The 22,978-nt window shown below is 38.7% G+C and overlaps 1 protein-coding gene across 1 annotated transcript in view; it reads left to right on the top strand.

Moving 5' to 3' along the window:
• Positions 1 to 6,186: 6,186 nt before the first annotated feature.
• mv (lysosomal-trafficking regulator mauve) overlaps positions 6,187 to 22,978 on the top strand; it is a 546,555-nt gene continuing 529,763 nt past the window's right edge. The window contains exons 1-3 of the mRNA XM_068229176.1: positions 6,187 to 6,583; positions 15,613 to 15,698; positions 20,142 to 20,307. Coding sequence (XP_068085277.1) covers positions 6,515 to 6,583; positions 15,613 to 15,698; positions 20,142 to 20,307 — 321 coding nt within the window. The 5' untranslated portion in view covers positions 6,187 to 6,514. The remainder of the gene's footprint in view (positions 6,584 to 15,612; positions 15,699 to 20,141; positions 20,308 to 22,978) is intronic.

The raw sequence follows: 22,978 nt of genomic DNA, 5'->3' as shown, positions 1-22,978 counted from the left end.
TAAACACTACTTTACTACAGACTTTTCTATTACATTATGTTGAATTAAGTAAGAAATGTCGAGATCAGAATGTGATAATTGAACAACAGGGCGGCGCTGTTTAAGCGGATGATCTGTCATTTTGTGCATGATGCTCTTGAACACACTCACTGGGAGCACGGGGACGTATTTCTGTGACGGAAAAGAGCGTTCCAACCTTAAAATTGCAGTACAGCGTAGATGGAGCGCGCTGTTGCGAAATCGACTCGTGAAGATCAAGCTCGAGTGTGACTCAAACAGAGCGTCACAGTTCCACATTTTTCGTTTGTAATTTTGTAATTTTAAGTTCTTTCATTCATAAATTAATATTTGTAGGATGGTAAAACAAATACAACATACCTTAATCACTGTCGACGTACACATTGGACGTACACCTTCTATCATTTCTGCAAGGCCTGATGCTCCCGCTTTTGATGAACCGGGTTCGAGAGATGAACTTGAGGATGATCGGGACGATGAAGAAAGTCTTATTAAAAACTTTTCGTTGTCGACATCGTCCTGTAGTTCGTCTGCTTTCCACAAATCTCGTTCATTTTTCTTTACTTCGTCCACGTAATTTGCCCAATTGTCTTATGTTCTTATACGCAGCGGTTATTAAATTTTCCATATCATTTTTCTTGAATGATACGTTATGATACCGGATGTAGTTTTTCACCTGGGACCACACCATCTCAATAGGGTTTAACTCGCAGTGATAAGGCGGGAGACGTAGAATCTGCAGACCTGCCGCTTTTGCCATTCATCTATTCTCTGCTTATCATACAGAGCCATATGCTGAGAAGCGATGTGCAACAATTCTCACTTGAGCATCCCGTTCTCAATAGATATTTGTTTTTTACGTAACCATTCTACGATGTCATCTTTTCGCCAAGAAGCCACCCGCAAAGGTTCCAACTTACGGGGGGAATGATAAGCGGCATTATCCAGCACGAGAAGTGTTCGGCATCAGTTGTTCCGAAAACCACTTCTCATAAATTTCACCAGTCATTTCCTCGTGGGCATCCACCGTGCTTTTCTTCTTCTTCTTCCCCTTCTTAATCTGTTTACCCTCCAGGGTTGGCTTTTACCCTCGGGCTCAGCGAGGGATCCCAACTCTACCGCCTCAAGGGCAGTGTCCTGAAGCTTCAGACTCTGGGTCGGGGGATACAACTGGGGAGGATGACCAGTAACTCGCCCAGGCGGCCTCACCTGCTATGCTGAACAGGGGCCTTGCGGGGGGATGGGAAGACTGGAAGGGATAGACAAGGAAGAGGGAAGGAAGCGGCCGTAGCCTTAAGTTAGGTACCATCCCGGCATTTGCCTAGAGGAGAAGTGGGAAACCACGGAAAACCACTTCCAGGATGGCTGAGGTGGACGAACCCACCTCTACTCAGTTGACCTTTCGAGGCTGAGTGGACCCCGTTCCAGCCCTCGTACCACTTTTCAAATTTCGTGGCAGAGCCGGGAATCGAACCCGGGCCTCCGGGGGTGGCAGCTAATCTCACTAACCACTACACCACAGAGGTGGACCACAGTGTTTTTATGGCATAAAAATGTTAGTTCAGCATTTGGAACAAAACTATGTTCATTACCCGCGTGGACTAAGGAAAATCACAGTCCTCGGCTTTTCGGTGGCCTAAGTCCCGAACTCACCCCTTCAATGGCGGCCTGCCGTACACTTTTCACTGTCGTATCTTTCCATTCTTTTGTCACTGTCTGCCCAATATTTACCCACGATTCATCTGTGTGAATTATAGCTTTATTTTGTGCCCTCAAACGTTTTATCTCCCTGAGATATCTGTGCCTCCAATTAATAATTTCATCGGTTTCATTGAAATCTGCTTTATTACCCCGTCTTAAATAACGGAAGCCTATATCATGTAAGAAGCGATACAACGTAGTTTTGGAAAATCGTGGCAAAGAATCTTCTCCATTTACCCGACTCAAAATCACGTTCAATGTCGGTGGTATGTTACCAAATAAATGAGAGTGAACAACTCGACGCACTCCACTTCGCACAATTTCATCATATTTAATTTTCCTTGCATTTTTCAGCCGTCCTTCTTCTTCTTTTTTTTTTTTTTTTTTTTTTGCGGGAGTTCGCAAAGGACCATGTGTGTGTTCCTTTCTTATAGCATAGATTGTTCTTTCGGAACAACCTGTAGCTTTAACTGTTTCACTGACTGCGCTGCTCACATTCATAGTCTTTAAAAAAATAATCCAGGACACTCATTATAATATTGCGTTCTTTTCCCCTGCGTTTACCACCGGAGCGTTCCTTTTTAATTTGGCGATCCCTTGTACATCCTTCTGCACTTTTTCTTCGAACTAAGAAGCTCCCGCACGAGCACGAGCACGAACTGACAACTACACAGACTACACAAACACAACCCATTTGTCCTCAAAAACTATACATTTACCACTGATCTTGTCCGGCTCCAGGGCTAAATGGTTAGCGTGCTGGCCTTTGGTCCATAGGGCCCCGGGTTCGATTCCCGGCCGAGTCGGGGACTTTAACCTTCATTGGTTAATTTCAATGGCTTCAGAGGCCACACACCATTAAATACGATATATATATATCACTGATCTTTATTTAATCAATCTTATAACACTGATTAAATGAACACCACTGCACACGTCTGTCAGTATATTTAAAAGCTCAGCCAGCCGAGTCACTCGTGAAACGTAAACAAACGAGACGTTCTCCCTGTCATAAATTAAGAGATAACGAGATAACGACTTGAGGTATGATTTAAAAATAACTTCCATATCCGAAGACCGTTTGCTTTGCTTTAACCACGCCATGATCCTTCTGCACTTCGAAATTAGAACCCCATGCACGAGCACGAACTCATGAACCACACAAACGAAATACACTTTCCCTCAAGAATTGTACATATGCCACTGATATGTATTTAATCACTATTCTGCCCTCCTAAGCCAAAAAGACGTAACTGACAATTTTTCACATTTTGAGTTATAGATATATATGTATATGTTTTGAACCATGGGGAATCCAAAAAACTAAGCCAAAAAGTCGTATCTCCGCTAGTTCATGAGATACAGAGCTATCGGGTTGCCGTATCTACACCTAATTTGCAAGGTTACTAAGGCAAATAGCAGTAACTTACACATTCTACAGAAGAAAGCAGTATCTACATGTAGTTACTGCTTTCTGGCTTAGCACATGTAAGTTACTGCTTTCTTCCTTAGCTATTTCTTCTATATGATTCCACTTACGTATTTGGTACCAATGATGCCAGAGAGTCGACGCAAGTTCTGGGAAAACTTGCCACTATGTGACGTACCTGACTTACTTTTAGAATGTGATGATTAGCTTAGTTTAAAGAACCCATTTTAAGCTTTAAATATTTGAGTTAAGAGGTTTATTGTTGCAGATATGTAAGTGGTCTGTTCACTATGAATAAAATAAGATACATTTCCAAATGTGATATTTGTTATTATCCAGAATATGTTACTGCCCTTAGATTCTGCCATGACAACTCCTTCAAAATATGAAGGCAAAAAGCAGTAAGTGTAAGTTACTGCCTTTTCCCTTAAAAAGTAATATTCCAATATATTTAGTGCATACAGGAGAAAAGCAGTAAGTGCATTTACTGCCTTTTGGCTTAGTAAATACACCAATCAAAAGCAGTAATTGTAAATTCAACTGTGAAAGATGCCAGATGTTCCCAAAGCAAACCATAAAATTGATTTTAAAACTAACAAATAGGTATATATAGCAAAATAATTTTGGTAATGTGACATTTCTAACATAAAAAATCTTTCAAAATGTTAAACACTTAAATATCTGGGTTCCATGTTGAATGCAGTTACGTCTTTTTGGCTTAGGAGGGCAGTATTATACATACTACTGACGAAATGAGCACTGCACTGCATGCGACTGTCTGGAAATGTTAAAAGCGCATGTTTGGGAGATCACTACCGGTACTTCAGCCAGCCAGACAGACAGCCGAGTCACGCGCGAAACAAAAATTCAAGGAGATATTCTTCCTGTCACAAATTCAGAACTAAGCAAGATAAGAACTTCGGGATTGTTTTAAAAATAACTTCCATATCTGAAGACTAGAGGCGGCAAACTATCGATAGTAATCGCCATCGATATTTTCCGGTAGTATGAGCTCTACTATCGATAGTTTTCAAAAAGTGATACGAATCTTATCATTATGCCTGAAAATACAGTAGAACAGTTAATGAACACCATCCACAAAAAATAGTAGAAAGCACAACTATTTCATGCTGTGTAATTTCTGAAATTCATATCGAAATCACTCATAATTCTCTTCAGTGGCACGTCCGAGACAATCTCGGGCTGCACGCACTTGCCCATAACGTGACCGCCCGCGAAATTCTCGTTCAGCTGCAGTGTTCATTTTGCGATCGCCCGACATATTCTCGGGTATTGTTATAACTTTGGAAACATGTTTTACAGCATTCTCAACAGATGGCAGGAGAGTTTTCAATTGCTTTCATGCAGTCTTTGACCTAAAATATGCCTTATCTCCTCTCGCCTACATACAATCTTTGACAACTTATAAATCTCATTTTTTAGTCTCGTATTGGCATCAACTCAACTAAGGTTAGGCACTGAAGTCGTAGGTACACAGAGATTCTTAAATGCACACCTATGAATTGGAACAAATTCCACACCAATTAACTGCAAACAGCTGTACAATTTCTGTTAGAGCGAAAAATAAGCCATCAAGCTACTATCAATAATAGGCAACCGACCATCGATGTCCGACGATAGTGGTCGCTATCGATAACTATCGATAGTTTTCCGCCTCTACTATATTGGCGTTCTGTGCTGAAGACCATTTGCCTCGCTTTGACCCCACATGCAAATTCAATAGGAAAAACGCTGGCCAGCGACTGACCTTTTCGTGCCTGCACATAAAATTTCCTGTACATGACTGAAAATAAACGCATATACTGCATTTTGTTATCATTTAAATTTAAAAATAAACTTATCTACATCGAGCTGAAACGTTTCTTTACCAGTGAAAGAAATAGGAAAATAATGAATATAAAATAGGAGTTATGCGCCTTGAAATTCTGTACATAACACGATATTCACCCATTTTAACCGATAACATTCTGATTTACGGATATTTGGCAAACCCGCTGCATTAGAGTAGAGCAGCGCTACTCGCAAATCATGGGAGAAGGAAAGACGGAACTATCCCATTACTGCAGTTCGGTACTACATTTTAAGGTTGGAACGCTCTAAGCTATACAAGCTAGTATGGTAGGTACTGTTAGTAGATTATTTGTCATAAGCGATTTAAAACAAAATTCATTTAATTCATTTAATTTTCAAGACACGTAGCTTAACGACTCATTTCATCAACATAAATACCACTGTAATGTACTATACCTTATTCTTGTAACAATTTAATATTATTTTAATGCAGTGAGTTATTTTCTAGTTCTTTGATGCCACCTTTAACGCTTGGTCCTGTAGTTGAAGAATACGTAAAACTGGAGCCATCTCCCAAATGCAATCCGTTTAATAAATTATTTCGAGCTATATCGAAACGATGGAAATCTTGAGTAGTGATGAACAATCCTTCTTCAAGTGCCACCATGTCTATGAGGCATGTAAATAACGGCAATGGTTTAGCATCCTGAAATACATTCCGTGAATTAATTTTTGTGGTTATGTTTTATGTAGGTATCGTTTTATGAGTACCATTACAAAATAAATAATATACATGAATACTTTCATTAGGCCTACTGAGCACGAATGAATGACAACAAAATACCAACCGGATGATCTTACCATAGTCACGCGGTGGCGGTACAGCAGATCCTCCTCATATACTGGATTGTTTAGAGGATACAATATTCAATATCCTATTCTGTGGTCTATATTTCAAAATACATTTTTAAACAATCGTCCTCATTTTGTCACGGAGTATCTATGAGACCATACGAAAAATGATGTGGAAATGTGGAAGAAATTCAGCGATGGTCGGCTAGATAGCAGCACATTCTAAAACTGACAGCAATGACAGTGTGACCGAGAATTACGATCGCATGTTAAAGAAACAGTCTACAACTTACATAAACTTTCTTAAAATCTGGAGTCAGTCTGTCGTTAATGTTCGCGGTCATTGTCGTAATACTTTGGATATTTGGTAGGTTGCATTATGAGATAGATTTCTTCAAGATACGAAGAGTTTCACGTCATGTTTACGTGTACTGTCAGGAATTCATAATTTGCATATTACAGGTGGGATGCCGCCTAGGAATGAAAACAGTGTTACGTAACCTTGTTGTGGGTTGGTGATTGATTCGCATGGTTTGGTGTTTATAATTAATTATTAGACACGGGAACATTTTGTGGGATTAGTTTTCATTTCCTCTGTTTGCTCTCTGTTGTATTTCTCGTCAGTGATTATTTCATCACTTTCAGATAACCCAGTGGAAATGTGAAGTTAAACTGGAAGGAAACTGAACTGGAACAGTTAATATGACTGCTCCAAGCAAAATTCAACAACTATGGGAATTTTTCATTCAAGCCGAGCATTCTTCATACGAGGTAATTTGTATGATGGTAATTTGTTTTAATAGATAAGTGCTTAGGTCAAGTTGAGTGTATTTTCTGTACTGTAGTATTACAGATACCAGTGTAGTTCCATGGGGGTATTCTTGATTAATAACAGTCCATCAAAACTTTCACCACTGATTTCTACCTACTAAGAGAAAGCTTGTAAACTGAGCACAGATTAGAAGTGTTACTGCATCATAGGTTGCAATTAGTAGAACCTTCATCATCATAACATGTAACTAATGTTTAACAGTTCCAAATATATTTATTTTCACTTGTTTCTTTGGACCATGATAAGAAAAATTGTGGTTACAGTGTGTAGCCTACTTTTGAAGAGTGATAGAGAAATTTTCTTAAGTCTTATGAGTGCATTCTACACAATTCTTGTCACTCGGGAGCTTAGGGCTGCTATGAAACTCTTCTCCAAGGTACAGTTACCTCTTCACTCCACGCCAGATCTTTTCCAGTACCATGCCTTCGTTGATTGACCTCTTCCTGGTCTACTTAGGACGACCTTATTTCTTGTGCTGTAACCTTGAGGTTTCCAATCCAATGCTGCCTTTTCATTAGTTTCATCCAGTTTCCTCTGTGTACGTCCAGTACTGTGCCATTTGTATCTTCTATATTCCTGTATATGTCCTCATTTAGGCTGAACATATTTTTCTGGTTAAAAAAAAAAAAAAAAACTTTGATTAAACTTCAGTGAAGTACTTAACCAAACATTTGTTTACCTGGATATACTAGATATACTAGATATACTAATAATAGGCCTAAATTGTAATGCAGCCATTTAAATCCCATGCAGATTTATTGGGTAGAAAAATCTATGTCACACCAAAAATTCAGAATACTCTTTCTGCAAGGAAAAAAAAAAAAAAAAGAAAAAAGAAAAAAGAAGACAGCCCGAAAGGCTTACACAGGTGCACAAGGACGTAGTATAAGAGGGTTTCAAGGAGAAAGAGATACAGGACTGAACAACATTTAGGATAGAAGGTTGTGAGAAAGAGGGATGCATCCAAAAAGCCTCTGACCAAACCATATAACATTTTGGTGGAAGAGCGAGAAAGGAGAAGCCAAAGATTTAAGGATCTTTGGTGAGAGTGTAAAGGGAAAGGCATTAGTCTGCGTGATAGAAACACAAGTGGATTGTATAAACGTGGTCCACAGATGGTTGTAGCAATGAATGAAAAATTTTTATTTTTTTTTTTTTTGCTAGGGGCTTTACGTCGCACCGACACAGATAGGTCTTATGGCGACGATGGGATAGGAAAGGCCTAGGAGTTGGAAGGAAGCGGCCGTGGCCTTAATTAAGGTACAGCCCCAGCATTTGCCTGGTGTGAAAATGGGAAACCACGGAAAACCATCTTCAGGGCTGCCGATAGTGGGATTCGAACCTACTATCTCCCGGATGCGAATGAAAAATATAACAGCCTTCGTATGTTTACTGTGGTGCATAGAATATTGTGAATTACTGAATCACTACTGACTTACAACACAAAATAAATGGCAATAATTTTGCAGGCTCATGAATATTGTTTTCAGTGTTACGGAGATTTTAGAATTTGAATAACCGAGATCAATAGCTGCAGTCGCTTAAGTGTGGCCAGTATTCGGGAGATAGTGGGTTCGAACCCCACTGTCAGCAGCCCTGAAAATGGTTTTCCGACATTTCCCATTTTCACCCAGGCAAATGCTGGGGCTGTACCTTAATTAGGGCCACAGCTGCTTCCTTCCCACTCCTAGCCACTTCCTGTCCCATCATCGCCATAAGACATATCTGTGCTGGTGCGACGTAAAGCAAATCGCAATAATAGCCTATAGAATTTGAGTGTTTTTACTTACTGACTAGTACTGTTACAGTTTAGGCCCACGTATTTGGAAACACTTCTAAACATAAACTCTGTTCACGTTTACTTACCGGTATGCCTATTGAGTGAGTCTTTTAAGATGAGGGAGAGGGGGTAAACAAATTATATTGCTAGGGGTATTCTGGAAATTGTATTTTGTATTGGAAAGTAATGCTGTGGCTGTGGGGACCGGTAGCAAATTAATTTCCACCTCATTGCTCTAGCATTGGGTGAAATACTCTTGTGATACCCTATTGACCGGTGAAAATTAATATTCTTCTAACGCTCTTCAGTTCTGTGCTGCTGGTAATGATAAAATTAAATAATTGGGGAAATATATTATGCATTTTAGTTCTCCATTAAAAATTGGGACAATTAAGTATCACACGTGTTTTCTACAGTCATTTGTGTTGGATATTGTTTTCAGTACTTACCATAATAAGCATTTGCTACAATTATGTGAGAACTGGGACTATCCCAGCAAAACATGTGGTCATTGTATTACTTTGTTGATAGTGGCAGCCAGTGACTTGATGTGTAGGCTGTTAAATATTTTCAGTTGCAATAATTTACAATACAGTACAGACTTTACAGACTTGCCACTTTAAAAAAAATGTGCAAAAATTACCACTATGCCAAGTGGTAGTCCAGTTACGATGCCTTTTGAGTTGACAAATATTTTAAATATGTTACTGCTTGAAAAAGAAAGTATGGGACTTGTCTATTTGAAGAAGAAATCCGTTCTATCTGTACAGACAGCAAATTTGTCAAAACCGAGGAGTCTTGACATCACAACTGCACAGCGAGCCATGTTCATCACCAATATAAATGGTCCATTATAGGACATCATAAATTTTCCAGCTAACTCATTCATGGTTGCCAACATTTCGCCCGAGTGTGTTAAGTTGGGCTCATCAGTTGGTAAATAGCACACCTACCAAGACGTATGGCTAGTGCATACCATGGAGGCCACTGCGTAGGCTACTTGGAGCCACTGGCAGTGCCAATGCTGTATGGGAGACTTTGTCTCATTACCAAGAATTTATGCCTGCCTGGCCACCAGATGATATAGATGTTGATTCCCATAGTGAACCTTAAATATTTGTCCCAAATAAGAAAATTTATAATACCAATTTCAAGTTTTACAAAATGCGGTGCTCAGTTTGGCATGGCATTGCTGTATTGGGTGCCTTGAAGTATTTTGTGCCAAGTTGATAAAGTAAATTGAACTAAAAGGTAGTGATTTTTTGGGTGGAGTATGGCTATGGGTGGAGCTGTTGGGTATACCTGTCATAATACTTAGTGCAAGTGAAGCTACACCTCCAAATTTTCCCCTGCATCTACACATCAGTTTTCTAAACTCCCGTAGGAGAGACGAGGTACTGCTAAGAAGACTGGTACAGGTCGACATATATGCCCTCCACTGTTAATAAGGGAATTTATTAATAAGTTCCCGTATACTTCCTCTTTCCAAAAGATTTCAAACGACCCATTTTTCAATACGTCAATGCAAAATCGCAATGATTATAATACTACAACGATGTTTAGTAACCACTCGTAACATAAACAAGGAATGATAGCTGTGAGCTTGCATTTGGCGATCGGTGGGTTCGAACCCCTACGGTCAGCAGCCCTGACGACTGTTTTCCATGGTTTCTTATTTTCACACCAGGCAAATGCTGCAGCTATACGTTAATTAAGGCCACGGCTGCTTCCTTCTCACTCCTAGCCCTTTCCTATCCCATCATCGCCATAAGACCTATCTGTGGCGACGTAAAGCAACTTGTAAAAAAAAAAAAAAGAGAGAGAGAGAGAGAGAGAGAGCAAACAACATAATGTGAAAGTAAATAGTTCCGGTACATTTTTTAGATCACTGAACTCGATAGCTGCAGTCGCTTAAGTGCTGCCATTATCCAGTATTCGGGAGATAGTGGGTTCGAACCCCACTGTCGACAGCCCTGAATATGGTTTTCCGTGGTTTCCCATTTTCACACCAGGCAAATGCTGAGGCTGTACCTTAATTACGGCCATGGCCGCTTCCTTCCCACTCCTAGCCCTTTCCTATCCCATCGTTGCCATAAGACCTATCTGTGTCAGTGCGACGTAAAACCAGTTGCAAAAAAATAGATCAGAGCTGATTGTTTGAGTAGCTCTCTCCGCAGTTTGGTGCTATGGGAGCCATGCTGGGTAGTAACAGATTCTTAAGGAAAAGGGATTATGTTCAGCTCAATCAAGCCAATAAGTGGTGAATGGTGGTGTAGCGGGCCAGAAACAATCAGAATATATTGGAATCAAGTGTCTTTATTTCATTATTATGATACTGTGTGTGCATCGCTAACTATCTGGCCAATATCACTGTGTTTCGAGTAGATACTATCAAAAGCCATCTCAAGTCATATATCAGCAATACGATCTATGCCTGGGAGAAGCTGATAAACAACTATTTGTTGACAACCTGGTTGTGTAGCAGCTGAGACACTTGGTCACGTGCGAGAATTTTGCGCAAAGGGGGAGTTACTTCTTAACACTTGTCACCACCACTTAGTCTTTCATCTCTATCCCTCTATAAATCTGATTGAGAAGTGTATGAAAAAGTATATTATGTCACTGAAGAGCATGCTCATGTATTCCTCACCTAAGTGAGATATACTGTATAATAATTAATAATTTCTTGGGGCTAATTCTAGCCAGGTGCAGGCCCTTGTAAGGCAGACCCTCCAATGAGGTAGGCGGCATCTGCCATGTGTAGGTAACTGTGTGTTACTGTGGTAGAGGATAGTGTTGTGTGTGCTGTGTGAGCTGCAGGGATGTTCGGGACAGCACAAACGCCCAGTCCCCGAGCCATTGGAATTAACTATTGGAGGTTAAAATCTCCGACTTGGCCAGGAATCTAAACCGGGACCTCTGAACCAAAGGCCAGTACGCTGACCATTCAGCCAACGAGTCGGACAGATATACGGTACAACTTGCCTATTAATGGATGGGAGGCCAAAGGCTTGGTGTTTGGAGCTCGCTGAAGTTGTTTCAGTTTTAGTAGCTGTTATTTGGTGCCTTTGAGCATTCCAGAATGCAATAAAAATAAATAAAAAAATTACATGCAGGTTTTAAGAAACCACATGTTTCCAAGACATACCAATAAAATTTGCCATAACCACTTTGAGAATATTGAGAAACAGGAAGGCTGTGACTGAGCAAGAGGAAAAACTCTCTGTTATACCTACATATTATACGAGAAATAAATATTTTGGTCAGTGGGCCCCACCACACCAGTCAATACCCCTTTGTGTGTGTATTATTTTAAGACCACTTCTTATTTAAAATCTAACATATAAGGGGCACAAATCATGTGAAAGAAGTCAAACTGTTTGAGAGAAATTAATATTTTTATTATCAGGTCTCATCCCTCCCCCTACATCAAAACCCCTTAGGGTGTATTGTTTCTAGACCACTTATTATTTCAAATCTAAACGTATATAGGATCAACCATCGTGTGAAATGTCAGCCTTGTACAGTATGTCAAATAGTTTCAGACAAATGAATATTTTTGTCATCAGGCCCCACCTCGTGTCAGAATCCCCTAAGGATGTATTGTTTTAAGACCACGTCTTATTTAAACTCTAAAACATATAGGAGGATCCATCATGAGAAACTTCAACCTTATATGTCAATCGGTTTTGGAGAAATTAATATTTTCATTTCTCGAGTATTAAGCCCCATTTAATCCTTAAGAGCTGTATTGTTTCTAAACTTGTCCTTTTTAACATCTAGTGCATAAAGGAGAAGCCATCCTCGATGTGGTTTTCTGTGGTTTCTCACTTCTTTTCCAGGCAGATGCCGGGATGCTACCTGACTTAAGGCCACAGCCGCTTCCTTCCCACTCCTTGCCTATTCCTTCCATCCCCCACAAGACCCCTGTGCAGCATAGCAGGTGAAGCCACCTGGGTGAGGCACTGGTCCTATTCCCCAGTTGTATCCCCACCAATTGTTCCATGCCCCAGGACACTGCCCTTGAGTGGTAGAGGTGGGATCCCTCGCAGAGTCTGAGGGGGGGAAAACCAACCCTGGATGGTAAACTGATTAAATAATAACAATAATAGTAACAATAATAATAATAACAATAATATAGAGGAGAAATTATTGAGTGAAATTTCAACTTTATCCGGTGAACAGTTTTGGTGGAATGAATATTTTGGTTTTCAGGCTTTTACCACAGTTTCATCCCCCCAGGGATGGAATTTTTTGAAACCCTTCCTTAGTGAACACCTACACTGTAAAGGAAATGTGTACCCAAAATTTCATTTCTTTATGTGCAGTAGTTTGGCCTGGGCGTTGATTGACAGTCGTTCAGGACATTGCCTTTTATATATGTGACCATTACCTTTATCTGCTTTTGTTATGATATTTTTAAAAATTTTGATTTGAATTTAGATACCAGTACTGTATTTTAGTTGATACTGCATTCTTTTAATTCCTTTAATCTGTTTATTTTTTATTATTTCAATTGCATTTGCAACTAAATGTCAGACGGTTTTTTTTTTATCTATTAACATATTTTCTGAATTGCTATGTCAGTTTTGGGTTACGAGTTGTTTCAGGATGGGTTTCTCAAACTTTTGTTTAAAATTGTATTTTGGACCAAATTTTATCAAGTTCATTTCTGATGCAGTTAGTGCTATTGATTACTTGCCAGTTAACCTTAACCATTATTGTAGCGACAGCTGTGTTGCACAACATCACAGTGCTAACTAGAGATGAACTTCCTCCAGATTACTTACCATTATACCAGTACAAAGGGGAAATAGGAGTGAAAGGATGGAAAATCATCCCATTTACTAACTAGTTCAATTAACAACTCGTTTTTGAAGGACGAAAAATTAGAACTATGACTCCGTTTCACTTCACGCGCCATGTTTAACAGCTGTACTCAAACAAAAGGGCATCGGAGCATGTTGTAAAACAGCATGTTCGAACCACTGCCTCCTTGATTCGCACCAGTTCTCAATGTTGGGAGAGTTAACAGTCGATTAGTTAACATTTCACAGGAAAAGTTTGATGAAATGCAAGAAACCTAACAAGATGTTACATTTTTTAACTCAGTATTAACTAACTACTTGTTAGTATATATTTAACGTGTGTTGATGAAACCAGGCCGTAATTTGTTTTGAATAGTATTCTGTTTCTTCTCAAGTTTCCTTCTCACTTACTCATGACCTTGCAGTCTAAAGTAATTCCATTCTACATGACTAAATAAATATATTCATTAAACTTAAGTGAAGATGAATGATTCTTCAAGTGAAGATGAATGATTCTTCATTTAAATGTTCTTTCTTTGAACATATGTATAGCTTTATCATTTTATGATTATTATGGGTCAAGTCGCTTTGCAACTGCATGCTTTTACTTTTGTCAACCCCTAATGTTATTCCCGGAGGCACATAGGGATACATTCTTCCTACTGTCAGCGAGTTGTGACGCTCTTGCTTCATGGTCCTCTGTTGCCCTTTTCAGTTTCATCTCCTTTGCATTATTGCTGCTCTTGATTTGAACTCTTCCGTCTGGCATAAAAACCATCTTCAGAAATATCAAAAAAGTACAGACAGATGTGCAAGGCCTTAAAAAAGTTACCTGGATAATCTCCATAGTAACATGCCACAGAGTTAGTTATTGGACTTGAACTTTCACTCAACCACCACTGATAATTTCCATTATTTTTCACTGTTTCAGAAATTGGTATAGAACAACATAGTTTATAAATTATGTTCTAACCTAAATAAATTTTGTCATGAGCAGTTTGTGTGTAAAACCAACCATAAAAGAGGTTCATAGAGTTTTATGCCCCTTCCTGATGAATATATTTTAATAATTGCTTGCTAGGATCCCACCTGCCATTATCCTAAACTTAAATACTAAGTTTCATTAAAATAAAAATATCCATTTTTCTCATGATACTCTGACCGACAAACAGACAAAAATTAAACTGAATCTGACATAGGTCATTATTTGTCCTATCCAATAAAAAATAAAGCATTGGGTTAATATAAAAAATGCAGTTGGAGAGAGGATGTTTATATATTCTTCTTCTGCTTTTATCCTGGCTCAGTCCGGTGGTTCAAATACGTCAGCCTCGTGTCGGTAGATTTACTGGCACGTAAAAGAACTCCTGCGGGACTAAATTATGGCACCTCGGCGTCTCCGAAAACCGTCAAAGAAGTTAGTGGGACGTAAAAGAAATATTATTATTATTATTCTGCTTTTATGACCTCAGTCAACTTCAGTCAGTCATTTTCTGGTCAATGAAACTGGTTTTACGTCCCAGTAAGTACGTTTATGGTTTTCAGAGAACTGGTCATCTTCTTCGATAGTTTATATATAGGCTATATACATATATATATATATATATATATACACACACACAATGATTTTATTTATAACTGAGCAAGTGGTTGCACGATATGGGTCATGTAGCTGTCAGCTTGCATTCGGGACATGCTGGGTTTGAACCCTGCTGTTGGCAGCCCTGAAGATGGTATACTGTGGTTTCCCCAATTTCACACCAGGTAAATGCTGGGGCTGTACCTTAATCAAGGCTGTGGTGTTTAATAAATTAAACAACTTTCTTTCATGGGAAAAACCTCTTGACAGCTGATGTCTAGAAGGTGTAATTTCTTTAATGACATTACTTTTTTTTTTTTAACTTCTCACCTATTATAAACTTCCTTAACTGTCCTTATTGTCAGCTAACTATTATATAAGATTTATTCCAGTATATCCTCCTGTTCAATACAATTATTAATTAATTTAATAGTGAAAATAACTGAGTTCAGAATTACAGTGTTAATACTGCTTTAACAGGGTGAGTTGGCCATGCGGTTAGGGTTGCGCAGCTGTGACCTTGCATCTGGGAGATAATGGGTTCGAACCCCACTGTCGGCAGCCCTGAAGATGGTTTTCTGTGGTTTCCCATTTTCACATCAGGCAAATGCTGGGGCTGTACCTTAATTAAGGCCATGGCCGCTTCCTTCCCACTCCTAGGCCTTTCCTGCCGCATCGTCACCATAAGACGTATCTGTGTCAATGCGACGTAAAGCAAATAGAAAAAAAAATATTGCTTTCCCCACATATATGCTTCTATCAAATGAATCATTTTTGACCTAAAATTGTTTTCTTTTACAGAAATCATCTTGGCTAGATGTCTTCCTGGCAGAGTTCTTAGCACAAGTACATGAGGGAAATGATGTTGAAGATATTCTGTCATTTTGGTGAGCAAATTTTGTGTAATTTCATAATTAAGCAAAGTAGTAATTCAGCATTGTTATAACAGTTAAGAATCTAAAACATCTTTGCCACCACAGCCGTAGAGACTAACGAACTAAGCTGTAGAAAGAGGAGGAGAGCTAAAACAGTGTTGTCAGAAATGGCCGCTAGTGAGCTTTGCCTTCGCTTTGCCATGAGTATGTACCCATAGCCCTTCTTATCACTAGCCCGGTCAGTCTTCTTGCCACACCAGGTGTAAGACTGCAATGAGTAGTGGAGGTTAACACTGTTTGAATAATGTTTGCTTGTTACACTCACTAATGAGAATGTGATTTGCTTCCTACTACTTATTGCTGTTTGTTTTTTATTTATTTATTTTATGGTCAACATAGTACCACTCCAGTCAATTATACAAAGAAAATTTTTCTTTTCTATGCTTCCAGTATTTCTTCATCTTCTCAGGTGCCAACATCCTTTCCTTGGTTGAGAATACGGTACCTTTTGTCCTTTTCTTCTTCTTGTTTCGTATAGGCCAGCTAAGGACCACGACATTCAACTATTGCATTTTGGAATGGGCTTTGATGTTTGCCCAGTAGTTGCGCATCCTCAGGCTGTGTTGCTCCTTCCTCTCCTTTGTCCAAAGGGTGCCAGTCTTCTTTGTTGGTAATCTGTCCTGGAACTTCTTATGTTTAAGCATCTTCCTGAGTGCTGTACGATCCTTTAAGATTCCTTCTGTTATTCCCAGTTCCTGTAGATCTTTATTCACTTCCATCAACCATGGTGACTTGGTCTTCCTATTTTGCCAGTAGCTGAGAATCCGGTTGGTCAACCTGGTAGGATGCATCCTGTAGACGTGCCCATAGAATGCTAGGCGTCTCTTCCTTGCTACATTCGTTACTCTTTCACAGTACTTGTAGATCTCTTGGTTAGGCCATCTTTTATAACTGTCCCCTTCCTTGACTGGCCCCAGTATCTTCCTCATTATCTTTCTTTCCTGGATTTCAAGTTTTTCCATGAGTCCCTTCCTGTTGAATGTTAAACATTCTGAAGCATATAAAGCTTCAGGGCGGATGACTGTCTGGTAGTGCTTCACCTTAGTATTACGAGAGAGACGCTTTTTATTATACGTATTCTTCGTCAGTTGGTAAGCCATTTCAAGCCTGTTAACTCGAGTTGACAAAGCTGTTCCTTCAGAGAGATTGGATTCCAACCATTCTTCCAAGTACTTAAACCTGTTGGTTTTCCTGATCTCTCCTTGTTCCAGATGCAACGTACAAGGAGATTCACCAATGTTCGTGATGAATTGTGTTTTTTCGAGAGACACATGTAGCCCAACCTTTGCTGCTTGTTGTCTGAGAACATTTAGTTGTTTCACTGAAGTTTCTATTGAATTAGATATCAGGGCCAGATCATCGGCATACGCCAGACAGTCAACATTGAGCTCATGGCGCTTATGTCCCAAATAAATGCCACTTAGAATCTCCATTCTAGCTAACTCCTTTCGCCACTCTCTTATTACTTTCTCCAAGGCACAGTTAAAGAGGAGAGGGGACAGACCATCTCCCTGTCTCACTCCTGATTTAATTTCAAAACTTTCTGATATGACTCCTCTGAACTTTACTCGTGACCTGGTGTTGCTTAAAGTCTGTTTGATTAGGTTATGGGCCTTCTCATCAAGTCCTAGTTCCTCCAAAATCTTCATAAGAGTAGGTCTGTCTACTGAGTCATACGCCTTTGTAAAGTCGACGAAAATGACAACATATTTCTTACCGGCCATTTTTGCTTGATGTATTACTGATTGCGGATTGAGTATCTGTTCTGTACAAGAGCGTCCTTTTCTAAATCCTGCCTGGTACTCTCCTAATTGTGGGTCTAGTTGAGGTTCGGCTCTATTTAATAAGGCTTTAGAGAAAATTTTGTATGTGACGGGTACCAATGAGATTCCTCGATAATTATTGATGTCAGTCAAGTCTCCTTTCTTGTGCAAGGGATTAATTTTAGTTTGTTGTCTCACATGTGAGTCGTTGAGAATCCTAATTTTGTATGTTTTGTTCTTGAGATCATTTAGTGTAATTTGGAGTTCATTAATATCATCCTTAATTTCTATGATCCATTTAATCCTGGTATTGCTATTCCATAATTTTTCTACTAATTCTAGTTTCTGGTGTTCTGATAAGATGTCCAGTAAATAAGATGTACTTCTTTCTAATTGTGTCCAATACTGGTTCGATTTCCTTATAAACTATGTTATTTGAGGCTAACTTTCATTGGCCATTAACATATTGCTGTAATTTTAATAATAATACTAATGAATCAGATATGATAACATTTATTTTTATATATATTATATAAATTAAAAAATTAGTGTATAGGTCCACCTAGTCAATACTTATAAGTTTATTTACAAATCAAAGTTGTAAAAGCATCTTATTAAAATTACTTTAGGACCTACATGTTTCGGCCGCATTAGGCCATCTTCAGCTGTCTAGAATTAATCCAAAACTAATATACTATAAAGTCCGGCCCCGCAGTGTAGGGGGCAACGTGTCTGCCTGTCACCCAGCGGCCCCGGGTTCGATTTCTGGCCTGGTCGGGTTTTTAATTATTGTAAATGATTAATATCCCTGGCCTGGGTGTTTGTGTCGTCCTTAACATTTCTTTGCTTACATTCAACATTTACAGTTCCGCAGTTTCCAAATACACGCAGGTTCTTAACATATGGTGCAAGTAGGGGCAAAAGATTTTTCTAGGTTGACGACACGAACAAATAGCATTTAAAAAACTAAAATTCACAAAACATGGATAAAATTTACACTCATATGATATATGGTATTTATTTAAAGAGTATATGTTGAATTAACATTCGATGAAGAAATCGCTAGCTTTAATGTGATTTAGTACAGTTCTATGTAAAATGATGATGATGAAATTAAAAGTTTCTTCTATCCTTAAAATTCACTTCATGTAAAAATAATGTCAGCCAATTCAGTAAACCTGTTGTTCCACTTAACACAAACACTTTTGAATTATTGTGGATTTACAATAATGCAGATCAAATTGATTCCAACCCAATAGTCTGGCTGGCCTTCAAATTTATTTTCTTGAAAATAACATAAATGTTTTACTGAACCAAATTAGCCCTATCTGTATTGAAAATAACATCCAGAACCAACACAATCCATTGAAAATAACACAATCACGTAACCATCCGCTTTCACTCCCAGCATGACAGTGAGCTGCATTTTTACTGTGCTTGCCGCTGTGACAGGCTTTTCCTTTTTTAAGTGAAAATTTGGTTTGGCAGGAGGCTGTAGAACATCCACATCCACATGGTAAATGTTGCATAGTTCATAAGCTTTCAGCAACTACTGAAGCCTAAGTTCTTTCCAGGTCTGAACAGTCTCTTCGCTTACACTGTTCCCGTGATATATCCTTGTTCACAATATTGTACCCTTTCTAAATTGGTCTATTGAATCGTTTGATGCTGTGCAGTATTCAATCCCCAGCTTGTTTGTCATTTTGAGAGCCTTTTCTCTCAGCATTACACCACTGAAGAGAACATTTGCCGCTCGTGCTGAAGAAAATAATTTCTTCTGGCTCATCATATTTAGGATATTTGACATATTTTCTCTTCTTCGCATGTGGATCGCACTTGGAAGCTCTTCGCTGGGATTGTGTTTGTCTGTCATTCACTATAGTGTTTTTTGTCGATATGGAGATGCCGGGTTTCTTAGCATGCAGAATACAAGTTCCTTTTAATGAATCTACTTTCTCCAAAATGCACATCATTTTGTCAGTTCTCCATACTTGAAATAACTTTGCACAGTATTTCAGGGTACGAAATACACAAATTTCTTTCCATGGACTGATCGAAGACTATCATCCAGGACGATGTATGAAGGTTTACACAACAGTGAGACAACAAAAGTGTCTATCATGAGGCGAGAGCGTCATCCTGGTCAGCTTAATTTGTTACCACAGTAAAGTAGCGCGCACTCAGTGTTCATTTGTTTCCGAAACCAATCCAGTGGTAGTCAACTGTTGCATCCATCCCCTGCCCGTTGAGTAACTGAGATAATCTCTTAACCCCTGAAGCAGTGTTGACGTGCAGAAATTTATACTTTTACAGTCCACACCTACTCACACCAGTTCTTAAAATTGTCATGAATCATGTGAAATTTGAATTGACACGTATGTAAGTAGTGGGTAAAAATTACGTTATGAGCACATGAAAATTGAAGGAAGTGAAGGAAAATGGTGTAAATAGCAGGAAAACATAAATTCCAGGAACGTGAAAGAGGTGTTTTACTGTATTTACAATTTGTCAGGTCCTATAATGTGGATTGCGTATCTTAAGACCAAAAATAAACTTGAGGTCTGATATTTCAGGTATTGTGTTCCCACTGACTGTAGCAAGTAGTGTAAATTATTATAATTTTTTGCCCTAGTTTGGTGGGTGGCGTGGCCACATTGATCGGGTGTGAACTACTTGCTGATGTGCATCAGATCTGCTCTCAACCAGGAGATGGTGAGGACTTAACACCTCTTCGTCATCACCTGTTGCGTGGTCGAGGTTGGCGCTGCCTTGCAGCTCTTCATTGTCTTGGAGTACAGGTAAATAATACTCCTTATTTCCATTCTCTCTATTTTGATGGTATGAATTAATTTCATTTAAGAATTGTGGATTTTTGAAACCAGAAAATTTCATACATTGTGTAGCCTATTATCCTGTTTAATGTGCTGAAAAAGATCTCTGATGTATCCATTAGGTGTCAACCGATAATATTCTACCTCTTGACAGAGTTCAGCTACTTGAGGTGTTGGTGAGGTCTGACTACAAAATCTGAATTATAAAAGTTATGCTTAAGAAAAAGAGGTGCGTCAACTCTTACTACTTCCATTCAATAACTGAGGGGAAATGCTATTCTCCTCCAGCTGCTCCTGGTCCTTCTCTGATTATTCTTGTATGAAATGTTATTTCCTTTTGTCTTCAAAGTAACTTGTGTCTGGATGTTTGGATTCTATTGAAAAGTTTATAGTGTGGCAAAGGAAACATAAATTCTGGGAACGTAAAAGAGGAGTTTTACTGTATTAACAGTTTGTCAGGTCCTATACTGCAGATTGCATATCTTAAGACCAAAAATAAACAATTGTTACTCTGAATTGTGGTGGAGCTGTTGAGGATCCAACCAGCCTTTGGGCTGAGGACTGAACGTACATACCTGGTGAATTTAATTTTCCACTCTATGAAAGCTTGCCTAAATTTTGTGTTTGGCTGATATGACATGGTGATGGTGGTGGTGATTCTTCTTCTTCTTTTTTAAAAACATTATTTATGTGGAGCATTTTAGTCAGTTATATACATTAAAGTCTAATAGTATTAAATAAAGTCAGCTTTTCAGCTTCTTCTTCTGCTCTCAAAACTTCTTCATCCTATCAGACCTGGCTGTCCTTTGATTGGTATACTTACTTGGTTCAGCTGTTAGAGTTTGAATCGTAAGTGTTTTTTTCTTTAGCATCCGCTTCTCTTCTATGCCTTCAATTTGGAGCATTGATAAATTTAATTCTTCTAAATCATTCGTGATCTCTGTGAACCTAGTGTTTTTTGTTTTATTTTTCCAGAAGTTACTAAATAACTGCTTCACTAGTCGGGTTTCTGGCAGTTTGAATACATGACAAAAAGAAAGCAATTCTCCTCCGCATTGTATCTATTATTGATTCGCTTTCATGGTGTACCACTTTGTTAGGTAATAATCTTCATTGGCCATTCACTTGGTGTTTCTTATTGATGGTTGTCCTGATGATTCTTCTTGATTCTTCTATCTACTTTCTCCAATTTATCAATTTGATTTAGTGTTCTACTTGAAGAGTGTTTCACTAGCATAAGTTGCTTTGGGTTTTACAACTGTATTGTAATGTTCAAATTTAGCATTCATGGAGAGAGAGAGAGACTCTTTTTTTAAGTTGGCCAGGTGATTCGCTGTGCTGTTTTCAGTTTAGATGTTCTGCTGTTGATCCATGTTTTCTCTTTTGTGTTCCAGGTTATAATTTCCCCAAGATATTTTAACTTATTCAGAATCTTAATTTGTTTGCCATTGTCTAGGTGAATGGCTGGTGTTTCAATTTAGAAGGTTGGCATCATTTCAGTCTTTTCAAACAAGATTTTTAGTCCGATTTTTGCAGCAACTCGAATTCTTCAATTTGAAATTTAGCTTCTTCCACACTACTTGCTAGCAATGGAAGATCGTCTGCGAATGCTAGGCAATTAAGTTTAATATTTCTGCCGATCTGAATGTTTGAATGACATTTCTTTACCCATTCTTGCACGACTTTCTCCAGGGCACAGTTAAGCAATAATGACAAGAGTCCATCTCCCTGTCAAAGTCCAGTGTGGGTTTCAAATGGCTCAGACAATTCACCTTTTAAAGTTGACTTTCGACTTAGTAGTATTAAGAGTGATTCCAATAAGATTGATAACTTTTTGGTGTAAACCAAATTCTTTAAGGACTTTCAGTAGTGACTCACAATGAATACTTTCATAAGCTTTTTTGAAATCAACAAAAGTGGTGATTAATCTCTTGTTCCGAACTCTATGGTGTTTCATGATCCACTTAAAACTGATGATTTGATTGGGACAGCTTCGTCCTGGTCGAAATCCTCCCTGATATTCTCCCAGTTCCTGGTAAAGTTGTTCCTGAGTTCTTGTATACAATATATAATTTTAGATAAAATCTTATAAGTAACATGAAGCAGAGATATACCCTGATAATTACTGGGATCTGATCTAATACTGTTTTTGTGCAGTGGCTGGGTTATTGCTCTAGTCCATTCCTCAGGCATTTCTTCAGTATTTCAGATGGCTATGATACGTTTTTGTAAATTTTGAAGGGTTTGTTTATTTGCATTCTTCCATAGTTCTGCTACCAGTTGATTCTCCTGCTTTGTAGTTCTTGAGGGAATTTATTGCTTTGATCACTGTTACTGCACATATTGCATTAACAATTATAACTAAGTAATTATATCATTTCTTTGTGTTTTTAAATTTACAGTATTGTAATATTTCATTAAAATCATGTATTTGTTGATGAAGTTGTGGATAGAGTGCAGCACCTCGCTGGCGGGACAGTTTTTCTGGCGCCAGGGACTAGCGGGAGGCGCGAGTGAGAAGGGCGAGAGACATGCCGCGAGTAACATGTTGATACAACAGATCATGAAATTATATAATTGCACAACACTGCTAACATTTTTAAGTTCAGCCAAATCATTGGCACAATTTTAGTTACGT

The sequence above is a fragment of the Anabrus simplex genome, chromosome 9 (genome assembly GCF_040414725.1).
Source record: "Anabrus simplex isolate iqAnaSimp1 chromosome 9, ASM4041472v1, whole genome shotgun sequence".
Lineage (NCBI taxonomy): Eukaryota > Metazoa > Arthropoda > Insecta > Orthoptera > Tettigoniidae > Anabrus > Anabrus simplex.
This window is presented reverse-complemented; position numbering and strand designations above follow the sequence as displayed.